This window comes from Myotis davidii, unplaced genomic scaffold (assembly GCF_000327345.1).
Source record: "Myotis davidii unplaced genomic scaffold, ASM32734v1 scaffold391, whole genome shotgun sequence".
Lineage (NCBI taxonomy): Eukaryota > Metazoa > Chordata > Mammalia > Chiroptera > Vespertilionidae > Myotis > Myotis davidii.
Window position 1 is genome coordinate 1,138,219 of NW_006284336.1, and position 25,607 is coordinate 1,163,825.

At 45.4% G+C, this 25,607-nt stretch overlaps 1 protein-coding gene across 1 annotated transcript in view; it reads left to right on the forward strand.

Annotated features, from left to right (window-relative positions):
- Window positions 1-25,607, forward strand: part of WWOX (WW domain containing oxidoreductase) — a 933,211-nt gene that overhangs the window by 41,247 nt on the left and 866,357 nt on the right. Inside the window, exon 5 of the mRNA XM_006754448.2 lies at window positions 5,760-5,866. Within this exon, the coding sequence (XP_006754511.1) occupies window positions 5,760-5,866 (107 nt within the window). The remainder of the gene's footprint in view (window positions 1-5,759; window positions 5,867-25,607) is intronic.

Below are 25,607 nucleotides of genomic sequence, written 5' to 3' on the forward strand. Positions count from 1 at the left end.
GCAAAAGTCTTCTCTAAACATCAGCCTGCTCAGAAAATGTGTTGTTTGGAATAGAAATTTGGTAGATTTCTTTCCATTCCCACTTGCCTTCACTTCTCTGTATTAATATTTATAAAGGCCTGTGAATGATCAACTAGATATCATTCAGGTTTTTTTTTTATTTTTAGCTTCCTTCTATAATAGGCATACATGCACATGTTAAAAAATTGAAATAGCCTAGATGTTCTCAAATGCAAAATAAGTCTGCCTTGCTCCTGACCAATGGCTCTTCTGCCCAAGTACTAGTAATCAATGTTAACGCATATTTAGCACATGCCTTTCCTACCTTTGTGTTTCAGCAGTGGGATCATACCTGCATGCAGTTCTGTACTCTGATATCTTGTCTTCTTGATTAATGCAACATGCAGATGTTTTCTTGTGTCTCCATCTCATGTCACCTCATTCTATTAAACCGCAGAAGAGTATTTTGCTCTCTGCCTGCTGTGTAATTTATTTAACCTCACTGATGGACATTTAGGTGGATTCCAGGCTTTTGGCTGTTACAAACAATACAGGTTGAACATTCCATATATATATTTAATCCTCATCCGAGGATATTTTCCCACTGATTTTTCTAGAGAGAGTGGAAGGCAGGGGGAGAGACACAGAGAGAAAAACATCAATGTGAGAGAAACCCATTGATTGGTTGCCTCCCACACATGCCCTGATTAGGGCCGGGGATTGAGCCTGCAACTAACTATTCCTCTCATATTTTTGCTCATGTGGGCAAGTGTATTTGTAGGATAAATTTCTGGATGTGGAATAGCTGGGCCAAGGGCACATCCATGTATGATTTGATAGCTATATCCCAATTGCCCCCGAAGACGTTGAGCCATTTTGAATTCTGCTCCTCCCCCTTCCTGTTAACATATGCAGTTGCCTGGTTCCCTCAGACCCTTCCTGACACGGACATCGCTCAGTTTAGTTGCCCTTTCAGAGCCTGTCTTCATCGGGGCTGCCTAGACCCATGTTAATTGTAATCTTTGGGCCTTTTTCTCACTGTGATTCTTAACACACTGGGATCTGCCCTGTCACTGGCAGGTCAGATGAGAACTTATTCAACCAGCTCAGTGGCGGCACGAGTAGGCTGCTTGGGGTCAGTCTTGCCTCTTGAGAGATCCCGGGCAGTCACTTGGAATTTATTATGTAGCTTTACAAAACATTACATCCCCAAGCATGTAAGTGCAGCATGGTGATATTTCAGAAAGATATTCCCCGTGAGCGGACCATTCCCTGCTTCTGTATCCTCATCACGTGAATTGGTATCTTTCTTTGATATGTATTTATATTCGAAACCCATTTATGTTATCAGGAGGATTTAGGGACCTCTGTGTGGTACTTGTTGCTAGCTGTATATAACACATGCATTGAAGCCAGGGCTGGTGATGACTTATTTTCCTCTGGAGAGACCTGTGTAGTTTTGTAATTTCTTGAGTTGGCAGCTGTGTTTAGTGTTTAGCGGGCACAATTTATAATTCTTTGGAACTCAGAACTATGTCATTGAAATGGCGTGCGAGGAAAATGTGATCACTCAGGTAATTCAAGTGACTGCAGAAACAGCGGAATGGATTCTCTGGTTACTGTTCTGTGGCATTGACCTTATGGTTGTGGTGGACATGTGTCCAAATCTTCATCAGAAGTGCCCGGGAGTTAGAGTTCAGTATCATGGTCAGTGTCATGTCACTGCAGTTTCATTCCCATTAATTAGATCAGTTTGGAAAGTAGGTCTTTGTACTTGCAGGAGAATGAAGGAGGAACTCTTATCCTTTAAGCCAGTGGTCGCCAACCTTTCGGATCTCACAGACCACCAGTGGCCTGCGGACCATTGGTTGGCGACCGCTGCTTTAAGCTACATAAAAATTATCCCTAAATTTGAATTGTCCCCAAATCTAACTCAGGATGAAAGGCATTAAGCTTATCGATGTGACGATAGGTCTCCAGGGAGGGAGATGACTTGTGCTGGCAGATTCTGCAACTTGTTGGTTGGTTCCTAACGACGCTTTAGTGTTCTGTTCTTGGGGAGGTCAGGGAGAGGGAGTCACCATCTCTGTGGCCTTTTAATTGTGTTCAGCTACAAGTAACATTTATCTCCAGTGTTTCACAATTATAAATTAATAATAACAACCCATTAGAAATCACGGGTGCTGTAAGCCCCAGCTCCTTTGGGCATCTTAATAAAAATGATAATTAAAATAATAATTTACAGTAAATGGGGACACTGCTCAAGTAAATCCACAGTGTGGAGAAAATTAAAAAACTCAAACCAGAAGGAACCTTCCTGGCGTCGGGAGAGAAATGGCCTTGTTCTTAGCTCCCACTCCAGTGATTGCTGGGCCTGGGATCCCAACCCGACGTGCTTCGTGCCTGAGGAATCGGTGACTATCCTTGTCCATCCAGCCTAGCTGTCTGTCTCACTGGGTGTGGCCGCTGTTCCCTCCCCTTCCACTGCCACACACACCACTCCTCCCTTTATAGTCCTTGTCTGGGCAAACCAATTGGCAATGTCACCTGTGGCCCAGCTGCCATCCTTGGAGACCTTGGGTGCTCTCTCTAAGGTAGACGCAGGCGGTCTCAGGCTTTGTAGATTCGTGCTTCCCAGATGGTTTTCTGGTTTCCCCTTAGCTGTTGAGTATCAGAGGCTGCTCACCCCTCCTGGCTGGTCACAAGCTTTAGTGTCTTCATGAGTCCCGCTTCCATGTGAGAACCAGAGGCATCTTCAGTGGATGACATAACAACAACTGGTAGTGCTACTCCCTGCCACATGCAAAAGAGCCCCACAGCTTTGTTTTGGGGCCCAGGGCTTCATCTCCCATTGCGTTTCCTGTTCCTCGTTCTCATGGGCCCATCTCCAACCTTTGACCTTGTTTTGCCATGCTCCCCGTGTTTACTGCTTGTCTGGTTCACGTCTATAACCTTTGGCCCCAATGTGGTTCCTGGTGCAGAGGTCCTGCTACCGCGCAGAGACACTTGGGAGATGCGCAGGAGGGTAAGGGACTTGCACCATGTATCCACATTCCCGCAGAGCCCCGAGTCCTCACCCCGGCGTTTCTCTGCGCTATGTCTCCCTGGCCCAGCTAGTCCCCATCTTCTCATGCTTGAGAGCCTAGGGTTCGAGGTGACCTAAGTAACATCTCAAGCAGATCTGTGTGAAACAGTCTTTGAGATTCTGAGATTCCCGTTTGGATGTGAACTTCCTGATTGAAGCTCTTTGGTCTGAGCCATTGTCTCTAGCAGGAATCTGCCCCAGGTAAGGCGCATCTGAGCATCAAAGGTTCACCCACCATGGCCTGACAGGTATATCAGTAGTGTGGGTGGTGACTGAGGCCTTTAGGATGGTACTGACCCCATGAAAGGGGGTTTAGGGGCCCAGTGTGGCAAGCTTTTTCAGAGAAGTTGGATATCTACTTTTGGATATGGAATCTCCCCGATTTTTTTTAATGCTGGTAACTAATTCATATTAGGAAGGAAGGAAGGAGGGAAGGGGAGGGAAGAAGGGAAGGAGTAAAGGAAACAAAGCGTGGACCAAAAAAAATGGCCTGTTTTTTTAATCCCGTGATTACCATTCTAGAGAATAAAAACTAGTGTAAGATAAGCAGGTATTTAATATTTTTGGTATGTTTTACCTCTTATGGTACTTTCATGTCTGTAGGCAAAGCTTAAAACCCAAGGCGGAGATATCAAACCTCCACGGGCACTGAGTTTTCCCACTTGGATTGGCTGGAACAAGTACTGGAAAACTGACACCGCCCGTTGTTTTAAAATGTGTTCCCTTATTTTCTTGATATTATCAACTTAAATATTCTTCTGAAAGCACTCTTGCCACCTCTGTGCAGTTAAGCTGGTTCAATCTAAGCATTGTCATAAAGTTAATTTTTTGTAAGACAAATCCGGTTATTAAATTCAGTAAACCACTGCCTCCAATATTTTGTGCAAACTTTGGCATCCTGCAGAATTGGCTTAGCTTTCTACATTTAGCTAATTAAACGGGAGTGGGGGATGCTGTTCTCCTGGACTTCTCCAGGACTTTCGCAGTAGGTAGCATTATTCAACTTTTTTTTTTAACTCCACACTCTAGAGATATGGTTTCCTATAAAAATGTTATGGTCCTCCCTGTTAAGCCATCGTCTTTTGAAATATCCATGCTTTGTTTCTGCTCCAAAGGCAGTTGTAAAGCATCAGGAGACGGAGCTGCCTGTCGAAGCGTTAAGAGTGGACTAGCGGTGTGTGAGGCATTGCTCATTTAAGGAAGATGGAAGACCCACAGTGCAATTTCCCATGACAGGTTTACTATAAAAATGTTATGGTCCTTCCTGTTAAACCATCATCTTTTGAAATATCCATGCTTTGTTTCTGCTCCAAAGGCAGTTGTAAAGCATCAGGAGACGGAGCTGCCTGTCGAAGCGTTAAGAGTGGACTAGCGGTGTGTGAGGCATTGCTCATTTAAGGAAGATGGAAGACCCACAGTGCAATTTCCCATGACACAGGGACAGATGGCTTCACCATAGCCATAGTCAGAATTATCTAGGGAGCCCGACAGGTGCAAGCTTGCACCAGCAGCCCATTGCTGCCGTCATGTCAGACATGTTCTTGCTGGTAATAAAAAGTCCTTTGCCAGAGGTTATTTTGTCAAGTGAAGTAACATGACTTGACAGGTTTGTTTGGGAAAACGTATATACATTTTTTAATCTTCACCTGAAGATATGTGTTTTTTTTATTGATTTTAGAGTTTTAGAGGGAGAGAGAGTGAGAGAGAGAGAGAGACATTGATGTGAGAAAGAAACATCGGTCAGTTGCCTCCCATATGTGTCCCCACTGGGGATCAAACCCACAACCTACATATGTGCCCTGACCAGGAATCAAACCCATAATCATTTGGATACGAGATGACACTCCAATCAGCCAAGCCACCTGGCCAGGGCAGGAAAAGAAATTTTGATAGGAAAAGTGCATGATCCCCCCGCAGATTTCTAGGTAGTGTCATTTAAATCTGCAGTGGAATCTTTGCAGGATTTTAATATGTATTTGTTAGAAAGGAAGTTAGAGGATCATCGGAACTATTTGAAACAATTTGGATTGTTTTATAGTAGTCCAGAATTGTAGCTTATTAATAATCTGTAAGAGCCATTCATTCCTTTGGCAGACATTTTTTGAATCCTACTGAGTGTCATTCCCTTGGGATACAGAGATGAAAAAGGCAAAAATTGTAAGGCGTTTGCTGTTAACCTGGTAAATTAGATAAATAAAGCCCTGCCTGGCCCAGCATTGTATCCATAATCTCTCAATCCACTGGAAATATGGTTGCTAACGAATGACTAAGCATTGTGTCCACCATGTGCCCCTATTCCCCTACATAGTTTTTTACATAGTCTGATGAAAATGTGCTGAGAAATATTTCTGACAATTGCTCTCACCTGGAAATTTCATAGGGACACAGAATCCATCATTTTCAGTAAGATCGGGGTGTATGAAGTCCTGGATTGCAAGTGAATTCGTTTTGGGCCACATCATGTAACCTCCATTTGGCTGTCAGCGTTTCATTAGCCTGATGGATGCAGCCCACCAGTCAGCAAGATTTTTTCTCATTCCCGCTCCCGTCCAGTTTGGAACAGTGGTGCTACACAACCTGGTTGAAAACCAATAGGGTGATGTGTATGGTGCTCAATAAAGGCCATTCGTCATGATTCAGTGTTTTCTAATGTTGACTTTCCTTTAAACCATAGGGTTTGAAACCGCCAAGTCTTTTGCCCTCCATGGTGCTCACGTGATCCTGGCCTGTAGGAATATGAGCAGAGCCAATGAAGCCGTGTCACGCATTTTAGGAGAATGGGTAAGCAAGCACTTGACTGTGTCTTTTCATTGTCAAATACACACGCCAGGAGGAACACATGGCGGTTGTAGTGCAGTGCGTAAGGTTTATTGCTCTTGGAATAATGTTTTCTTTAGATGGAAAGCCACGTTCACTTTGTTTACTTGGTGAATGGAAAGGACAGGCAGGCTCGCCATCATCCACACTTGTTTACAGTTCATTGTCAGTGTCGTCTGCTCTATAGTCAGAGGTTGGCGAATGTTTACTCATTTAGCTCATGTATTAAGACAAATAAAGTGTGGTTCACGCCCCTGAATACAACTAAGAGCTTGTTATGCTTATGGATTTTAGGGTGAGGAAGGAGCAGACTTTAACCCTGTCTTTGGGTTTTGCTTTTTTATCTTTGTGTAGATGCTGGTGTTGATACATCTAAGAGGAAATAGTCACTGAGGGCTTGCAGTGCTCTTGGGGCTCAGGATATAGCCTCAAACAAAACAAAATCCCTACACTCATGGGCTTACCTTCTAGATAGGAGAAACTGACCCGATGTCAGGTGGTTTTTAATACAGTGAAACATAATAAAGAGGCGTGAGGAGTAAGGAGGGGCAGCGTGGACTCTTTCAGTTTGGGTGGTCAGAAGAGACCCCTCTAAAGGTGTGACATTTGATCCGAGACCTGAATATAGTAAAGCAGTAAGTAAAAAAGTAAGCTCTGCCAATGCCAGGGAAATACTGTTTTTTAAAAGAATATATTTTTATTGATTTCAGAGAGGAAGGGAGGGAGAGAGAGAGAGAGAGAGAGAGAGAGAGAGAAAGAAACATCAACGATGAGAGAAATACATTGATCATCTGTCTCCAGCATGCTCCCTACCAAGGATCAAGCCCACAACCCAGGCATATGCCCTGACCAGGAATAGAACTGTGACCTCCTAGTTCATAGATTGATGCTCAACCAGTGAGCCATGCCAGCTGGGCAGGGGAAATGCTTTTTAAACAATGGGAACAGCACGTGGAAAAACACAGGAGCAGAAATGTGCCTGGAGGATTCAAGGGTCCACAGGGAGGCTAGTGTGGCTGGGGCCAAGGGGAAGGGGGGAGATTGCAGGGGTGCTCAGAGGGCCTCACACAGGGCCTCAGAGACAGTGGTGAGGGAGATATTCGGGGCTTTGAGCCGAGAGTGACATAGTCTGGGTCATTTTTTTAACATGATCACTGGGTGCCGGGGGTCTTGTCTAGCATCTCGAAGGGTTCAGGAATCTGGAGAAGGGACTGCTATAAATTATTAAAGAGTCTAGAGACGAAACATAATTTTGGAAGGCATTTTGGGGAGCCAGAGAAAACTTAGGTAAAGGAACCAAGTTCTCTCATCTCTCTGGACCCCTTGCTTTTTATTAACACAAATTGTCCTAAAGCAAGGTAGATATACATATCAACGGCAAGGTTTAGTATACAGAATCCATTGTCAGATTAGGGGAACTGCCTACGGCTGTTCAGGTATTTGGCCAGTAGGAGGCAATAACATGTAGATTGAAATGCCCTCAGCTGTCTGGCAGCAGGCAATCATCTATGCAAATCTTCAGGTGTGGGGAAATGACCTTAACCATTTCCAGCAGGCAATCCTCAAGGTTCCATCAACCTTTTGATGAAACTTCTTGCATTTATGACATGCTGGAATTAGCTTCCGGCAACTGGGCTTTGGTGTGAAGTATAGACCAAGTTCATTTATTCAATTATCACTTATTTACATACTAGAGGCCCGATGCACATAATTTGTGCAAGAGTAGGCCTTCCTTCCCTGGGCTGCTGGCACGGACTGCCCTCTGGCACCCGAGACCTGGGCTTCCCTCTGGCCGCTGGCAGGCACCCAGGACCCGGGCTTCCCTCGCAGCCTCGGCTTTGTCTGGAAGGTCGTTCAGAAGGACGTCTGGTCTAATTAGCATATTATGCTTTTATTATTATAGACTAGAGACCTAGTGCATGAATTAATGCACAGGTGAGTTCCCTCTGCTTGGCCAGCAATCAGGGCTGATTTGTGCCGTCTCGCCCAGTCCTGATTGTGGTCGATTGGGGCCAGTGGGTTGCGGGGAGGGACTGTGGGAGCTTAGCCGGTTGTGGGAGGTTGGCTGTGGGAGAGCACTGACCACCAGGGTGAAGCTCCTGCGTTGAGTGTCTGCCCCAAGCGTCTGCCCCCTGGTGGTCAGTGTGTGTCATACCTACCAGCTGGTCACCTGGTTGTCTGGTCGTAAGGGTTGCTTAGGCTTTTATACATATAGATTCCTGAAGTGCACCATGGTCTTAGGTACTGGGGCCTACTGTTAAGGAAAAACAGATGTTACCACTATCTTTGTAGAACTTTCAGCTCACAGTGAAAGACAGATTTAACTTGAGAAATATAAGCCTCAGTGTAAACTTGAAATAATGTCAAGTGGTACTGTGAATTATGTGGTACTCCAAAATGGAGAATAGCGCCAGGGAGGTGGGGGTGGGGGGGCATTCAGAGCCTCCGAGAAAGAAGTAATTGAGCTGAGATCTCAAGAATGACTAGGGGGTCCCTAGCCAGTTTAGCTTGTTGGATAGAGCATCGGCTTGCAGACTGAAAGATCACAGATTCGATTCCGGTCAAGGTCATATACCCGGGTTGCAGGCTCGATCCCCAGTGGGAGGTGTGCAGGAGGCAGCTGATCAGTGATTCTCTCTTATCACTGATGTTCCTATTTCTCTCTCTCTCCTTCTCCCTTCCTCTCTGAAATCAATAAAAAGATATTTTTTGAAAAAGAATTTTTCTTTCAAAAAAGAAAGAAAGACTAGGGGGAAGGTGGGAGAAAGGTCACACTGGGCAGAGGGAATAGGAGGAGGAGGTGGCGGAGGCGATGACAGTCATGTAGCTGGGAGCAGAGTGTGAAGGGGTTGGATCATACTTGCCAAGACTATTTTCATTCTCTGGACACAGTGGAAGATTTCCTGCCATCTGAAGAAGTAGACCATGGTTTGTTTAAGAGAATGTCTGAGGTTCTGGACTGAAAATTTATGAAAGTCAAGAAAAGGAAGATTAGTTTCTGCCTGAAAAATTCTGTGTATTTCAAATGAACTCCTAATCTCACCTGCTTCATTATTTGGGATTAAATTAAATATACAAAACAGGGCCCTGTAATTTGTAGAATTGTATACAGTGAATAAATGGTAATATATGCATGTGGTTTATATCTTCATACAAGATGGGGTGGTATTAAGTAAAAAGTGAAAGCCCCTCCCAGTCCTTCTCTTGGAAAGTAAATATTATGAACCATTTCTTGTGTATTCTTTCAGATAAAGGTTGTATGTACTTGCACACACACACACACACACATACACACAATATACTTTGATTATTTTTTACTTAATACTACAGATCTTTTCTTATTTTCCTCATTTTCTTATCTACCTCATTGTATTTAACTGCTATGTAATAGTCCATCATCTTCTTATGCTGTAATTTCTTTAACCAGTCTCCCTTTTTGAAGGATATTTGGGTTGTTTTCCTTGCTTTGCTATCCCAGGTGATGCTGTCTGTAAGGTCAGTCTCTCTTGCATTTTCATTCAAAATTGGGTCTCACCTATGGTGCAGTGAGCATTCTTGATGCATACTTTGTGAGTACAGTCAGAGGGCAGAGCCTTCGCAGCGGACCCATTGATTCTGAGGCATATTAAGTTTTTGAAAGGTCGGTGGCTGTTTCCCAGTGCGTCATCTAGTGTGGTTGTGCCGGTTTCTATCCACACTGTCACTCTAGAAGAGTACCTCACACGACAGTGTCCAACTTGTGAAACTTTGCCCATTGATGTTGTATTTAACTTAGAGAAATAAGTCCAGTGGCCCTAGTGATGCTGCAATAACCATGTTATACAATAATGTTAATATTGAAACCAGTCTTAGAAGATAATGCTAAACACAATTATTTATGCATTTTAAGCATTGTCTTCCTTTTTCACAGTCATCTGTATCAATCCCATTATAACTACTGTTTGATGCTCAGAGGAAGAAATTCCTGGATTTGCCCTAATCAACTGTGGGTCTTTGGCAAATCTCTCAATCTGTTTGGTGCCTCAGTTTCCTCATCTCCAATTTGGAAGGTTGAATGGGATGATCTCAAAGACCCACCATTTAGTTAGTTGTTTTTTTTTTTTAAGCCTTAATTGGGTGGGTACCTGTGAATCAGTTTCAGAGGACAGACTTTATTATTGTATAGTTTCATTCTACCATATAGTAACTTGAGGTCAACCAGCAAATAGTACTCCCAGAGAGAGAATTACCCCGAAATATTCACTGCCAGGGTTGTGAGCAAAGGAAATGGCAACAAAAACAAAACTAATACTCATATGGCAGAAATGCTTCCATCAAATTTTATAGGTTGTAGACTGAAGAAACTGAAACCTTTTACCATCTCTCATCTGTTCGGGTATTCTCTGTGAACCCCATTGTACGTGTTCCCTATCCCCCCTGGTTTGTGGAATGGAAGCTCAAATTTGGCACTGAAAGCTGTCATGACCGTTTCATATATTGCACTATGAACACAGCGCGGAGCGTGCGAGAACCTCCCTGGCAATCTGTTGAGCTGGGGTTTCAGGCCCTCACCCCACTTCCCCACCCGCGATATGTGCTGGTCCGGTTGCCTTCAGGCCCTTCCTTACCTCATTTCTGCCAAGGAACTTCATCTGTGACATCATTAAATACCACCTTCTTGTGTTTCTCAAGGGCAAGTTGATCTACTCTGGCTTTCCCAGCTGCTAGCCAGCTTACGCTCGTTCACACTGTATTGGAATGAATCCTATCCGTATCGGAACTCGGACGGCACCGCCACATATTGGTACCTCCCAGGAGGTTCTCAGAACGATCCAAAAGCTCACTCAGGAGTCTTTAGGCCGTTCGGCTCAGCCTTGGCTCGTACGTGCCGAGGCCCCCGGGCAATCAGCTTGGCTCAGGAGATGGAGTTCGTGCTTCCTTCCCCAGCTTGCTCTTCTGTGCCTGGCCCTTCTCTGCCTGCCTTCACTATCCATTCCCAGAATCGCTCTGTTCCAGAGCGCTCCCATCCCTCTGTGCCGGGGAGATGTTACTCACACCCTCCTTGGGACCCCCAAGAACCACACTTCGTATCCTTATTCAGGAGCATGCAAATTCCTGGTTTTCTCCACTTTACAGAGGAGCCAATGGGGGGCTCAGGAGGGTGAGGAGACCTGCCCAGAGTCACGCAGCTGGTGAGCACAGCTCCTGGTGCGTCCACCTGTCCTCCAAACCCAAAGTCCATCTACTCCACCCCACGACCTGGCTTTTCTACCACATCCGGCATCATACATGTTATTACCTTTCAGGCGTTGCTTTCAAAATCACTAGGTGCTATTTGAGTGATTAATTTCAGGATTAATCTTATTTCCCAGATGAAGCTACTCTGACATACCTTCTTGTCCCAGACAAAACATTTTCATTGAAAATGTCCTGTATAGAGTTCTCAAACCACTTTTGGGGCAATCCAGCTATTTAGTAAAATGTAAGTAAAATGGAAACACGTTCCATATGGAATTATATTAAGAGCCGAGATATAATTACTGCTACTAATAATGATTTCATGGGAAAAGGCCCTCCTGCTGAGATGTTTTGGATGCTCCGAAGTTGGAAATAAGAGAAGAATTGAAAATAATTAAAATTGGATAACATGGACACTGCAGAAGTAAACCACCCTCCTAAAGGGCCAATCCATTAGCATAATTAAAGAAGGAGGGAGGATGGATCTATCAGCCCCCAGTCGTATTTGAATGAAGTGCCTCTGGAAATGGGGTTCCTGCCTCTGTAAGCAGTCCACCATCCTAGGCGTGTGCCCTACCCGATTCACACCCTAAGTGTGTTGCAGGCAAGTGTCCCTGACTCTAAGGCAAGCACCTACTATTTTTCTCATTATTCCAAGGAGTCTGTAAGGCTGGCCAGGTAGGAAATTTATAGTTTATCTTCCTATTTTCAGGATGGAGTGGATTCTCTTTTACGTAGCAGCATGTCTGAATTTTGGGATTTCATGTGCCTTCTCTAAGTCTGGGACACTGACAGGTGTGGTTTTACTGTCCCTGACTCAGTATTTATCGGAGTGGGGTTTGGCTGTTGTTTTTAATGGATGTCTGGCACATCTCCCTCTCCATGCTGAGATCGGAGGATCTCTAAGGGAATTGTATCGAAATGCACGTTAACAGTCACAGCAAGATCCCCCATCCCAGTGTAGGGCTCTTGAAAGGCCTCAGTGGGGCTCCCAGTTCCTCTTCCCTCTCACCTTATTACAGTCTCTAAATTTTAGATTCCTAAGGCGTGGGGTCTAAAACTTCTGGTCCTGGGGAGGAATGAGGTTGAATAGAGCAGGAGCAGAGAGGCCTGATGTATCTATCCCATGCAACTGCTAGTTGTATGCAGGCGGAACAGACTGGGGTGGAGGGGGGATCAAATGAGGGGAAGGGATCACTTTTGGTTCCCAGTCTGCCTTCCTTTTGCCAGGCCTTTATTAGATCTGCTTATCATGTAAAGAGCCAAACAGGAAGTGGAAGAGAGCTCACCTGTGTGGCTGCCCACCTGTGAAATGTGGGCCCAGTGACTGTTCTGAAGCTAGCATCTACTGGGGATTGAGGTAACCAATGGGCTTGGTGGAAATGGGCTGATGGCAAGAGGTGCTGGTGGCCCTTCCTTGGAGTTACTAGGAGACCCACTCCTAATTCCCCAGAATGCGTCTTACACCCATTCCCCTGTCAAAAGGGAGGCGTGCCCCAAGTGTGTTGAGTTTGGTGTGGTTTGGTCTCCGAGACAGACTTGGAGCACAGTCTTTTCCCGACCTGTCTTTTGTTTGGCCTAGACTTCAGGTCATCCCAGAGACTAGTGAGGATAAATTCCCTCGGCCAGAGACGCCCAGGAGAAAACACAAGCAGCTGAGCTGAGTCTCCTCTGGGCTGCCCTTGAGTCTCCTCTCAGGCGTCTCCCTGAGAGATCCAGGGGCTGTGCAGGGGGCAGGCTGGGTGGGCTCCAAGAGGCCTCCTGTGCACATGCTGCTTGTGGCGGGCAATTCCTCTCCAGTTGATAACAACTGCTCTACAATGCGCTGCATTAAAATGGCAAAGATTAGAAGCAGATACAACCTATGAGCTCGAGCAAGTTTCTTAATGTCTCTAAACCTTTATTTCTTTATCTGTAAATTACAAATACAGGAGATATAGTTGACTGTACGTATTGAATGCATTGACTGTACGTGTGCTTAACACATTGCTGGGAATAGGTTAAGCATTTAATTAAATGTTAGCTGCTGCTGTTAATAATAATAGTAATAATAATAGTAATAATTTCTTATTCATACATGAGAGTACAGAGTGAGGCTTACTTTTCTTAACTCTCCAAGTAGCTGAAGAGGAGCTGTAGGGAGGATGTTTATCATCAGCGTGATGCCAGTGGAGCTGCCGTGAATTACTTTTCTGTCTTCATCTGTCTGGACTCCTACATTTTAATAGATGTGTATTTAGTTTGTTGATTAGTATTTTCCAGTGGAGCTCATATTAGCACTCAACTGTCATTTGAAAAGCCATCTTAATTATTTATGTGATTGCTTTTTCTTTTGTATTTACAAAGAAATACACTTTGCATATATTTAAGAAAGATGATTAAGGGGTCAGTCATCAGGAACAGCAAGCAACGGTTTATATCAAAATGGCTATTGAGAAGGCAAGGAGATGAGGGGTAAAAAGAAAAGATTTATTAGTCAGAGATAATGGAATATCCATGCGTTAGAGAGACCACATGCTCTGTTGATTGTGGCCACATCGTTGGATGCTGGAGAGACTGAAGTGCTGTAATTATTCTCGTTGTCAATACAGTTGATAGCAGGTTTATTTATCCAGTTGGAGTGAAGGCATGTGGAAAGCTGACAGTATTATGTCATATTGCAGTTTTGTTGATTAACATGGAGAATAATGATTTTAGTATTATTTTCAGCTATGGAACTCTACTAGTAGATACCAGCCGGTGTGTTAGGCATGTGGCTGAGACACTGTGCTGTGCTTTCAATAGATATGAACACCCTGCATTTTCATGACATGATCTTAAGCAGTGATGGGGTAGGATGTTGAGTAATAAATTACTTGCTCTTTTAAGAACAAATGGAGAAATCCAGCTAATTTTAGGCTCCCTCAAATCCCTTCAGTGACTTTGTGATCTGGGATAGCTTTGATGTTGGCAGGAATTTCCCCCAATCTCCTTTGAAAATAAGAGCTAGAATCCCATAATTTGCCTTTACAGATTGAAGACCCTAGGGGTGATGCCTTCTTTTATGTGATGTGTGTGTTGGGGGGAGATGGGCAGCACGTATTGTGGGTAATTTATAAACCTCATGCCTGTCTAAGCTGGTGACTTGTCTTGGAAAAGATGATCACCATTCAACACATTACAAGTTATAGGGCTCATCCCCACTGTTTTGAATGATCTTTAGCTAAACAAAAATATAAAAACTATTAATATTATTAATAGTTATAGATTATTGGGAAAAGTTCATCCTAAATCCGCCGTTAGATTTGCCCCTCATTTCTTTGCTTTAAAAATTGTTTTTATGTATAGTATTGGATTTTCAATAAATAAAGTGTGATATCAACAAGCCTGTGAACCAGCAAGAACTATGTTAACCACTTGCTTTAATCAATAAGCGCATACACATGCAGACAAAGGTAAAGATAAACCTCTAGAGTTCTCCCTTGGGACATTTTCGTTCACAAAAATGTCCTATTATTATGGTCATCTGTGGTGGGGTTAGGTATTGATAGATGTCTCTGTACTAGGTACTGTGCTGAGCATTTCCCAATAAAATATTTATGTGTTAGACCCATTTTGCAGATAAAACACTGGAGGCTAGAAGAGGGGAAAAGACTCGCCTGACCTCACACAGCTGGGAGCTACGTGGCAGGTCCAGGATTGGAAGTCATATTTTCTCAACCCCAAAGCTGTCTTGTTACTCAATCATGTGTGTTGTGTCAGAAGACCGGCCCCTCCTTTTCAAGGATTTAGCCCAGGATTATATTCAGAGAGATTTGCATGTTTATGTATGACTATTTCTCTGTTCGTGATCGGAGGCGACCTGTGATTCCCTAGGAAAGAGAGCTTCATGGGTGGCTCTTTGTAACCTGATGGAGTTGATGGAACTCACCAAAGGGAGCTCCTTCCTCCCCAGACTTCCACTTCAAGTGGCGTGGAGTGTATGTACTGTTCTACTTAAGTTGGCTATTGACCTTTCTTGTCACAGGCCCAGGAAAGATTCTTTATCAGATAAATTATTCATCCCCCTCATAGACATAATTGGTTGCTAAAATATTCTGAGTTTTCTCTGTCTCCAGAATGCCTAAAACTTGTGCTTAGTACTTAACCTCTAAGATTTCCATTTTATTTCTCATTGTGAAAAATCTGCCTTGACCTAGTCTTGAGTGTTATTCATTGTTCTTTGATCACTGTCTCTGTGTGTTCATTTTTTTTTTTTTCTGAGGCCACCGTTCTCAGTCTTGAACGGTATCTTTCAAACTTTATATTCACTGTAACCTTTGTATAACGAGGGTTGTGATTAACCGCAGAGCTGAGAGTGAAAGTCAAGCCTAGGTGGCCGGCTCCAAACCATCACTCCCAATCATGTGAAACCCAAAGCAGACGCATCCTTTCATTGCTAGGTGGTCCCCCGAGTTCTTATTAAGCAATTTTAACATAGTTTGAAGAGACGGATTTCATCTTCAGATGGTGTTCAGCCAATGCTGAAAGACCTGCTCCTGGCCACTAGGCATTTAGGCTCTGTTATTTAAGAGGGAAAAATGTGCTAGAGACTGTTTTTCATATTTATTATGGGGCATTTACAGAGAATCTCACACGTAGCAGGTGTTAGATTAACAGAGAGGAGAAACACTCCCTGTGCCAATAAAACCTCGTACATAAGGACAAATAGAGATGCAGCTGTAGACGAGGCGGTCTCAGAACAGGGCAGCACATACTGCAATTGGTTAAGGTTTATTTTAAGCAAATGTCTAAACTGGACAACTTTTCCACTTATAGGGAGGCAGCTGAGTGGAGTCGAGGTAGCGGAAGCTTTGGAGTCAAACAGAAGTGGGATTGAATCCTAGTTTCCATATGTGTCCCTGGGTTTCCCTGGGCAAATTCGGTCGTCGCTTTGAACCTTGATTTATTTATCTGCAGAACGGTGCTAATAGCAGCTCTCAGGGTCATCAAAAGGATGAAGTGAAAAACACACATGTGCTCCTGTGCAGCCATATTTTCTCTGCACTAGATACTGTGCTGGCACATAGCAAGGCTCTGAGGACGGCAGCTCATGGAGCGGCCGAGCTGTTCAGCACAGATCCCCAGATAGGTGGACTCAGAAATTTTCCTGGGAAGTGTTTCCTCCTGCTCTTCCTCTTCCTCCCTCCCCTCACCTTCTTCCTCCTCTTCTTTCTCTTCCTCTCCTCCTCCTTGTCTCCTCCTCCTCCTCTTCCTCCAAATGATCAGAGTACTTGGAAGTAGACAAGCGGCTTTTCATCTTCCCATCAGTGTGTCAGTTAATACTGAGATGAGCTGAGGTCAGGAGCAGGGGGCTCCTCCCATTGCCACGGGGCGGAGAGATGACTGTCCGCCTCTCCTGTGCCCATGCCCTGGTGTGGAGATGGCTGGTCTGCTGCAGAGGCTGGGGTTAGTGCAGAGAGATGTGCAGCTGGCAAAACCAACTCTGTGTCCCCAGGGGACTCACCTGGCACGAGTCCCTGCCTCCTAGCCAACTGGGGGATGCAGTTGTGGCTAGGTTTTGAAGACAATGAGAAAAGGAAGCCTTAGAAGTGGCTATGGTTTAAAGTCTGTCCGTAGGTTCTTTGGTGCCCTCCATTTAAGACGTGGAGCTGGATCTTCTTCCCCTTGAATGTGGGTTGGTCTTCAGGACACTCTCAATGCGTAGAATGTGGCAGAAATGGTTATAACAGGAATGGTCATAATAGGCACACCTTTTCCTCCTTTCTCGCTCTCTTGGATCACTCACTTGGCAGAAACCAGCTGCCATGCTGTGCAGATGCTCAAGCATCTCTCACATGGAGAGGCCCACGTGACCAGGGACTGAGGCCTCCAGCCAGAAGCCTGGTGGGTGAGCCCTCCTGGAGTCCTCCAGCCGAGTCAAGCCTGCATGTGCCTGCTGCTGACAGCTTGACGGCAACCTCATGAGACACCTCAAGTCAGAAACACTGAGAATTCCTCACCCATAGGAACTTGATGAGATCTGAAATGCTTACCGTTGAAGCCACTACACTTTGGGGAACTTAGTATGTAGCCATGGGTCATGGCCTCAAGGGGAGAAGGGTCTCAGAGAAACGGGACAGTGAGTGAAAAGGACAAGACACACGGACGCACCCAGTGATCACCTGTAAATGCAAGGCATCTTAAGGTCGTAGGGTTGCATCAGCCATCTGGGTCCCCTTGTCTGACCTCTTATACAGCATCCCTGGACAGAGATCATCTGGCTTCCAGTGAGGGCAGAGTCTTCCTCCGAGCATCTTATCCCCTCCTGCCCGGTTCTGCCCTCCACGTTCCACTGGGCCACCTTCTCATCAGAACCCGACTAACACTCACATCTCTCAAAGGCCCTAAGTGATGACTCCAACATTGTTGAAGACATCAGGTTACTAAAAGGTGGCAGTGAGGCCGGCCCCCTCATTTCTCTGCACCCTCTGCCCCCCTTTGACACTGGAGCTGGGGTGTGTATGGTAAGACGTGGCAGTGGGGAGAACTCCATCTGCTTTGGTGTCCGCCTGCCGCGGAGTCAGAGCCCAGATCTGCGTTGCCTTCCCCAGAGGCAATGAGTCAGGGCGAATGAGGAGCACAGCCTCCTTTTAAACGACTGAAGAACGTGCCTTCATTGACCCAGTCATTCTCAGATTCTAATTGTTCCAACTACAGTGCAATCTGTACGCGGGGTAGCTGGGAGAGACTTCAGTGCATCTCTGTAATGGCTTTGTTGTTGTTTATTGAGAGGGACTAATTAACTTTGATTATTGCACTAATATTATGGCACTTTGACAGCCCTTCAGATTTACGACTCTGGGAAAATAAACAAATGAAATGCAGGTGCTGGAGCAGAAAGAATAAGTTATTACTGAACTTTAATTACTTGGAATGTGTAGCCAGGAGAGAATTAGTTGATGAATTACAGGATGCTTAAGATCTACACCAAATTGTAAGCAATATGAAGGTAAAAATGAAAAGGGGGGGGGGCGGGGAGGGTGCTATTTTTAAGGCAGGGAAAGATAGGACCCATCTAGTAATGGTCTCAGTAGTGTCCCATCGATTGATCTCTATGTCAGGAATGAGGAGGAGGAAGAATAGGAAGTCTGAGCAAGATACATAGGAGCAGCTATCCTAGTAATCTAGTGAAGCTACACCTGACGGGTGGCCTTGCTGGACTCTGTCCAGAAGGGGTCAGGCCTGGCTCCTGGGGGCGCAGATTGGAGTCTCAGGCTGGCCCTGGTCCCTTCCGTTCTGGGGTGCCTGCTGTTAGCACTTTTTCTTTTCAGAGGCTGCTGTTTTCATTCCCAGGAGAGCGCCGCCAGCCTCCAGCCCAAGACTGTCTCTATTTCTCATTGCAATGCATAACTGTGACTCCAGATCTTTGTGGCCAACCAGGCCCTTCCTCTCATATCATTTACCCACCATCTGGAACCTTCTGGACCCCCCTTCGTGATGATGGGGACTTGCGGAATCGGAACCCACATCAGTGTTAGACCTAGCCAGACCCTTTCACGATGGGGAGCTCCCCAGAATGCTGCTTAGAAACAAGTACTAGTACATAGGGGTCGTTTCAGAATTGCCTTCTGTTTGGGACAGTTCACGGCTTGTCTGATGTGTAAGTGTGGATAACAGAGCTGGTTCAGTGCTTACTTTCAGCTCTGGGTAACCCTGCATTTGCAGTGGGAATTCTGGGGAGCCTGGCAGTGATGTTAGTGGTCGCAGTCAGAGTGCAGGCTTGAGCCACTGCTGACGGCGTTCTTGCAGACCTACTAGCACAGATGGCTTTGGGAGGCCTCAAAGAAAAGCAGATGTAATTCTATACCACTTTAAAGTATATGTTGAAAATAAAGTTCTTTTCAGTCATATATGACCTATGAGGCTTTGCAGAACTCTTTTAGCCATTACTTTTAGGGGCTACAGTAAAGATGTGAGCCAATTTATGCAAGAATAATATAATGATAAGTTTAGATATTAATTGGTGAGGTCGTTTGTCTTCGTGGGGAAAATTATGAATTAACAGATTACATTCAGGTATACTGTGCTTAAGAAACAGTAGAATTGTAGGATTGGGAAGGACTTTTTGAGATTATCTAGTTTCACTCCCCCATTTGACAGATAGGAAAACTGAGGCTCAGAGAGGGTAACTGACCTATCAGATGTTACTTAGATATTTATGCCTTATTTTGAGACAAATTATCATGCTGCTCAATTGCTTACTGTGAAAAAAAAAGTGTGTATTTATTTTTTAAAAGAACAGAATTGCCTATAAGACAGGGATGGATGACTTGTTTAATTCTCCTTCTTATTTTTATGATAGTAACAATGATTATAATGTGTGCCAGTCATTGTGCAAAAACACTTTAAATGGTATGATTCCTTGCTATAATTCTGTTAATCTCTATGAGAACCCTACTAGGTAGCTAAAATTATGACTCTTATTTTTTAGATGATGATATTTGGCACAGAGAAGTTTAGGATCTTGTCCAAGCTCACACAGCATATAAGCAGCCGAGATTAAGTGCGGTGGGAGGACAGAAGTCGGGCCTGTTGTATTCCTCTTGGCATTTCCCCAGTGTGTAGCATAGTTCCTGGTCGATACGAGGCATTTAGTAAATAATGACTCAGGATACAGTGAGGTTGACAGTTGAGCTTTGGGGATTATAACCCGGGCAGCAGTATCCCGTCACTGTGGGAAGGGGCAGTATGGTTTGTTTGTTTTTGGAAACCATACCAGCAGATGGGACAAATAACCAGATTATTTTCTAAAGTACTGAACTATGTAAGTTGATTTCCATGTTGCCTAAAGTGCCTTAAATTCTTTAACTACCTTCTAGCTTGTTAAAGAAGGAGTTGCTATTTTGTGGTATACATTGTGTCAAGCAAATTGCATTCTCTTCTTAACAATTACTAATCCTTGCCCAGCTGGTGTGGCTGGGTGGTTGAATGTTGTCTCATGAACCAAGAGGTCACTGGTTTGATTTCCTGTTAGGGCACATGCCTAGGTTGTGGGCTCAATCCCCCAGTAGAGGGTGTGCAGGAGGCAGCCAACTGATGATGTTTCTCTCTCATCCATGATTCAATCTCTCTGTCCCTTTCCCTTCCTCTCTCTCTCAAATCCATAAAAACATTATAATCACAATTTGGGTTATCTCAGTTAACCAGCTTCCCAGGCCATTCTGGAGAAGTGGGGAGTGGACTCATAAATCAACTCGATTTTGAAGGACAGTAAATGGATAATTTTTGTAGAGATCAGTTGAAAAGGCAGAACCCAAGCGCAGAGGAGATACGTGCATGGGCCAATGGATGGACCTAGGAGACTGCTGATCTAACCTGCCAGTGTGTGATCAAGAGAGATAAGGTGATCATAAATCAGTAACTGCTTTAAAAATTAAAAGGTCTGAGATGATGGCTAGGCTTTGGAGGTAAATGTAGAAACCTTTTAATTCCCATTACTTAGGGTAGAAACCAGCTTGGGTTGGCTTTGCTTCTAAGGTTCCTCTTCCCTTCTGGTTAATAAGTAATTGTCCTGAAGGTTATTAAGGGAAATATGTATAGAAAGGGAAATATATGAGAGAGAGAGAGAGAGAGAGAGAGAGAGAGAGAGAGAGAGAGAGAGAGACTCATGCACTCAATGAGAGATGGAGACCCAGAGGAGGGAGAGAGATCAAGGCACAAAGAAACAGACAGAGAGGGAGAGATACTGGAGTGAGGGTGGGAGGGAGGGTGGGAGGGAGGGAGAGAGAGAGAGAGAGAGAGAGAGAGAGAGAGACTTTTCTCAGGAATGTTTTTATGGAGCTTTATTGTGCCGGCCTCTGCACCATGGGTTTGATCACTGTTTTCAGCATTCTCTGATCATTTCTTGCTCAGAAAGGAGGAAATTAGAATTGTTGAGCTATGATTTGTTTTAATCAGAAAGAAATTGTCTAACATAAATCTCCTTGTGAGAGCTGGAAAAGCCCTAAAGCGGCCAGGAAAGAAAATATCAATACTTTGCAAAGGAGGAATGATTGTTCCAATTCGTGGCTTAATTGACTTTAAGCCTTAATGAAACTCAGGCCAGAGCGGGCTGCACGCACTCCGTGCTGGGATCAACAGTGAAACCTACTCGGGGAGAGGAGCAATTTCGGGTGGTTATTTGGTTCTCTGCTCTTGGTGCCGTTTTCTAATTGAGTGTGGCTACCTAATACCAGGGAGCAATTTTTTTTCCTATGAAGAGAGTAAATCCTTTTTCTGACTAACACTGTAATTTATTTTAAATTACTGCTTTTTCTATTGGAAGCATTCATTTATGTTACATTATCATTCCCCTAGTGAAATTTCACTGGTGCTTTATAATTAAATATAGATTTTTTTAAAAACCATATAGTATATAGTTTAAATTTATAAGTGGACAAACTGGGGGTATATGAAGACTTTATTTAGGAAGAGTAAGTAGCCCATCTGGTCACCATGATGGCTGCTGGAAAGGATGCATTTAGCATCAGTGAGTCCCTGTTCAGCTCCAGGCATTTTGGAAGGGATGCTAACACTTGCTCACTCCATTAATCTAAAAGGATCGAGCGGTGAAATACGTTCAGTGGGTATAAGCAACAGGCTTGGGATTCTGTCTGCCTGAGTCTGAATCCTGTTTCTGCCACGTATGCTCCCAGTGACCATCTCTTCTTTTTTTTATTTATTTATTTTATTTTTTATTACAAAGGGTATTACATATGTGTCCATTTTTTCCCCCCGCCCTAGACAGTCCCCTAGCCTCCCCTACCCCCCAGTGTCTTATGTCCATTGGTTATGCTTATATGCATGCATACAAGTCCTTCGGTTGATCTCTTACCCCCCTACATCCTGCCCCCCAACCCTCCCCGGCCTTCCCGCTGCAGTTTGACAATCTGTTTGAGGCAGCTCTGCCTCACCATCTCTTCTTGTTGCCTCAGTTTCTTTGTTTATACAATGAGGATAATAGCACCTGAATCATAAAGTTGTTGTGAGGATTAACCGAAGTCCTACCCATAAAGTGCTTAGAATGGCATCTGGGTACTTAATGGGTGCCATACAAATGCTAGCAGTGATAACGATAATTGTTTGGGGTCCCCGTGTCGTCGAGCCCCTGCCTGCCTGTCCAGGCTCATTGCTGACCACCTCTTCCTTGTTCCAACTGCATGTCAATCTCATTGCTGTTCCCAAACCCTCCAGTCTCTCTGTGTCTTTGCCCAGAACATTTCCTCTTCCTGCAAGGACCTCAACCTAACCAATGCTTCCAAACCCTGTGAGCGTTGGTCCATGGGTGTCTTTCCCACAAAGCCATCCTGGACTGCTCTTCCCTCGCTCCTGCCCATCTTCCCTCCCTTCTGTCAGCATATAGTCTGCAACCCTTTTCTTTGGGTCAGCTTCTGGGGACAAGGCAGTGACTAAAAAGGCAAAGGTTCCTGCCTCCAAGGAGCTTATAGTCCACATTTTTGGTGTTTTTTAAAAATATATATTTTTATTGATTTCAGAGAGGAAGAGAGAGGGAGAGAGAGAGAAAGAAACATCAATGATAAGAGAGAATCATCGACCAGCTGCCTCCTGCATGCCCTGCACTGGGGATCCAGCCCACAACCCAGGCATGTGCCCTAGACTGGAATCGAACATGGGACCCTTCAGTCTGCAGGTCGACGTTCTATCCACTGAGCCAAATCAGCTCGGGCCACATTTTGGTTTTTAACTATGTATCCATCACAGCGCTGATCACATTGCACATTGATTGTTTGCCTATGGTCTCCTTATTAATCAACAAGCGTTTATTGGTATCTAGTGTATGCCAGGTATCCCCCTAAACTCTGAGCATATGTGGATACATGGCATTGCCCTTGCCCTCAAGGTCTCAGGGTATGGCAACAGATAGGTAAATTAATAATAATAATAATAATAATAAACACTGTAGGAGGTGTGTGTGTATTGTGTATGGGCAGGGAGGAGGAGAGCGAGGCCTGGTTTCTGGCCTGAGCTCAGTGATACTCGGGCAGGAGCAGATGCAATGCCTGTGCTTCTCATCACTGTGGATGGTGTGGACCAGCTGGTTAGAGGTATGAAGGTGTTTCTTTGATGTCAACCTTCTGTTTCGTGGTTGTGAGCACAGATTTTGGGATCGGCCTGACAGGTTGGAGCCCTGGCTCTGTTATTTCCCAGCGGGGTGTGGCTTTGTCATCTCCCAGCGGTGTGTGGCGCTGTCATCTCCCAGCGGGGTGGGGCTCTGTCATCTCCCAGCGGGGTGTGGCTCTGTCATCTCCCAGCGGGGTGGGGCTCTGTCATCTCCCAGCGGGGTGTGGCTCTGTCATCTCCCAGCGGGGTGGGGCTCTGTCATCTCCCAGCGGGGTGGGGCTCTGTCATCTCCCAGCGGGGTGGGGCTCTGTCATCTCCCAGCGGGGTGGGGCTCTGTCATCTCCCAGCGGGGTGGGGCTCTGTCATCTCCCAGCGGGGTGGGGCTCTGTCATCTCCCAGCGGGGTGGGGCTCTGTCATCTCCCAGCGGGGTGGGGCTCTGTCATCTCCCAGCGGGGTGGGGCTCTGTCATCTCCCAGCGGGGTGGGGCTCTGTCATCTCCCAGCGGGGTGGGGCTCTGTCATCTCCCAGCGGGGTGGGGCTCTGTCATCTCCCAGCGGGGTGTGGCTCTGTCATCTCCCCGTGGGGTGTGGACCCAGCCCAGTGCTCTGCCTTGTGCCTCTCTCTATCTCACCAGGAAAATGCGGATAGTGTATCCCTACCTCAGAGGATGCTTGTCGGGATTAGAACAGTGAAGGCTCGTGGCCCGCGCTCAGTAACACCTGCCAAGCGCCGCTCACTGCGCTGGACCCTTCTGGTGTTACCTTTCTGTGCCTGCGTGTCTTGGGTTCGCACCCATCAAGGCCTCCTCACTAACAACTTTCTCACTAACAACTCCTCTGCCCACAGGGGCGGCCGCCTCGGTGCCAGGCAGAGCCTCAGCTGGGTGATGGCTTTCATGCTCAACCGAAGGCTCCTTGCGGTAGCACCGGATTTTGTAGGATAGTAACAGTTTCCAGAAACCTCTGGTCTGTGAGCCAATTTGGAGAAAATGGAATCTTTCTCTGTGCTCTCGGCTCGCATCCTAACAGGCTGCACAAACACTCTGGACAGGCTTCAGCAACTTCACATCGAGGCCCCATCACAGCTCCGAAATGAAAACATCCCCCGTTGCTCCCTGCATGTGAAGCTGGAGTCTGTGCTTGGCACGGACCTCGGCAGTAGCAATAACACTTCCTCCCACCAGCTCGCAGGGCCCCGCAGAAGGCAGAGCCACTTAGCATGCTCAGTGCTTCTCCCTGTGAGCGTAAAAAAAGAGTAGGAGCTGTCAGGATCCCAAATGTTCAGATGCGCTTCCAGCTAGAGGTAGGATAGGTCTTTTGAAGTCTGCAGAGAAGTGGTTTCGTATTCAAATGTGTAGAGCGGGGCTGGGGCCCGCCATGGTCTAATGTAACCATTCACTGCATGGTTTCTCATCTCGTCCCAGAAACTGACTTCACAGCACCATGTTCATTTCCTCAGCAAGGACCCTTCTGTCGAAAGAGTCGTGAATGTGGTAACTGACAATGGTAAGGGTTTTATGATTTGTGGAGAATTCATACATGAAAGAAAATGGGTGAATTAAAAATATTGAACAGCTTAGCTGGCATCCACATAGATGAATCGTTGAGATCTATTTTCTTCCCCCTTCATACTATAAACATATGGCATGAATTTTCTGCTCTCATTACAGATGCTGAGAGAAGGCAAAGACAAATATTTATATTACATTCATGTTTTACAGTAAAAATACTGTTCGGTTTGTTTATACAGTTCCACTGTTCCAGTTTTTATGGTTGGTAATGAAACCACTGTAAAACCAAGCCTGGGTTATATAGCAGATGCGATAAGCCCTAACATTCAGGGAGATATCCAGGATGGAATAGCTGATGTCACACGTATGGAATCAACAACTGAATTATGGGTTAGGACAGGCTAAGCTATGCCATAATAATAACCTTGGAATCTCTGGGGCTTAAAACCACAAAGGTTTATGTCTGCTCCAACTACATTTCCATCATGAGTTGCTTGGAGGGCTCCGTTAGGAGGGGACCTCACTCAGCCACCCGGACCGGCAGCAGCTGCCTGGCGGGATAGTGGTAGAGGAAGAGGAGGCAGGCTGGTCCCGACACTGGCTCTGTAAGCCTGTGCTCAGAGTGCTGCTGCCACATCCGCTCCTATCCCATTGGCCAGAGGAGGTCTCCTGGCCTCCCAGGGCCGGGAGGCTGGCAACCCACCATGTACATAGGAGGTGGATAACTGATGTATCAGAGAATGGCTCTATAGACTTCCTGCCACAGTTACTCCAGCCCTCTTTGTAGTTATTTAACTGGTATTTTATTTAAAAATTTTTAACAAATACCGTATTTGCCGGCGTATAAGACGACTGGGCGTATAAGACGACCCCCTAACATTTCCACTCAAAATACA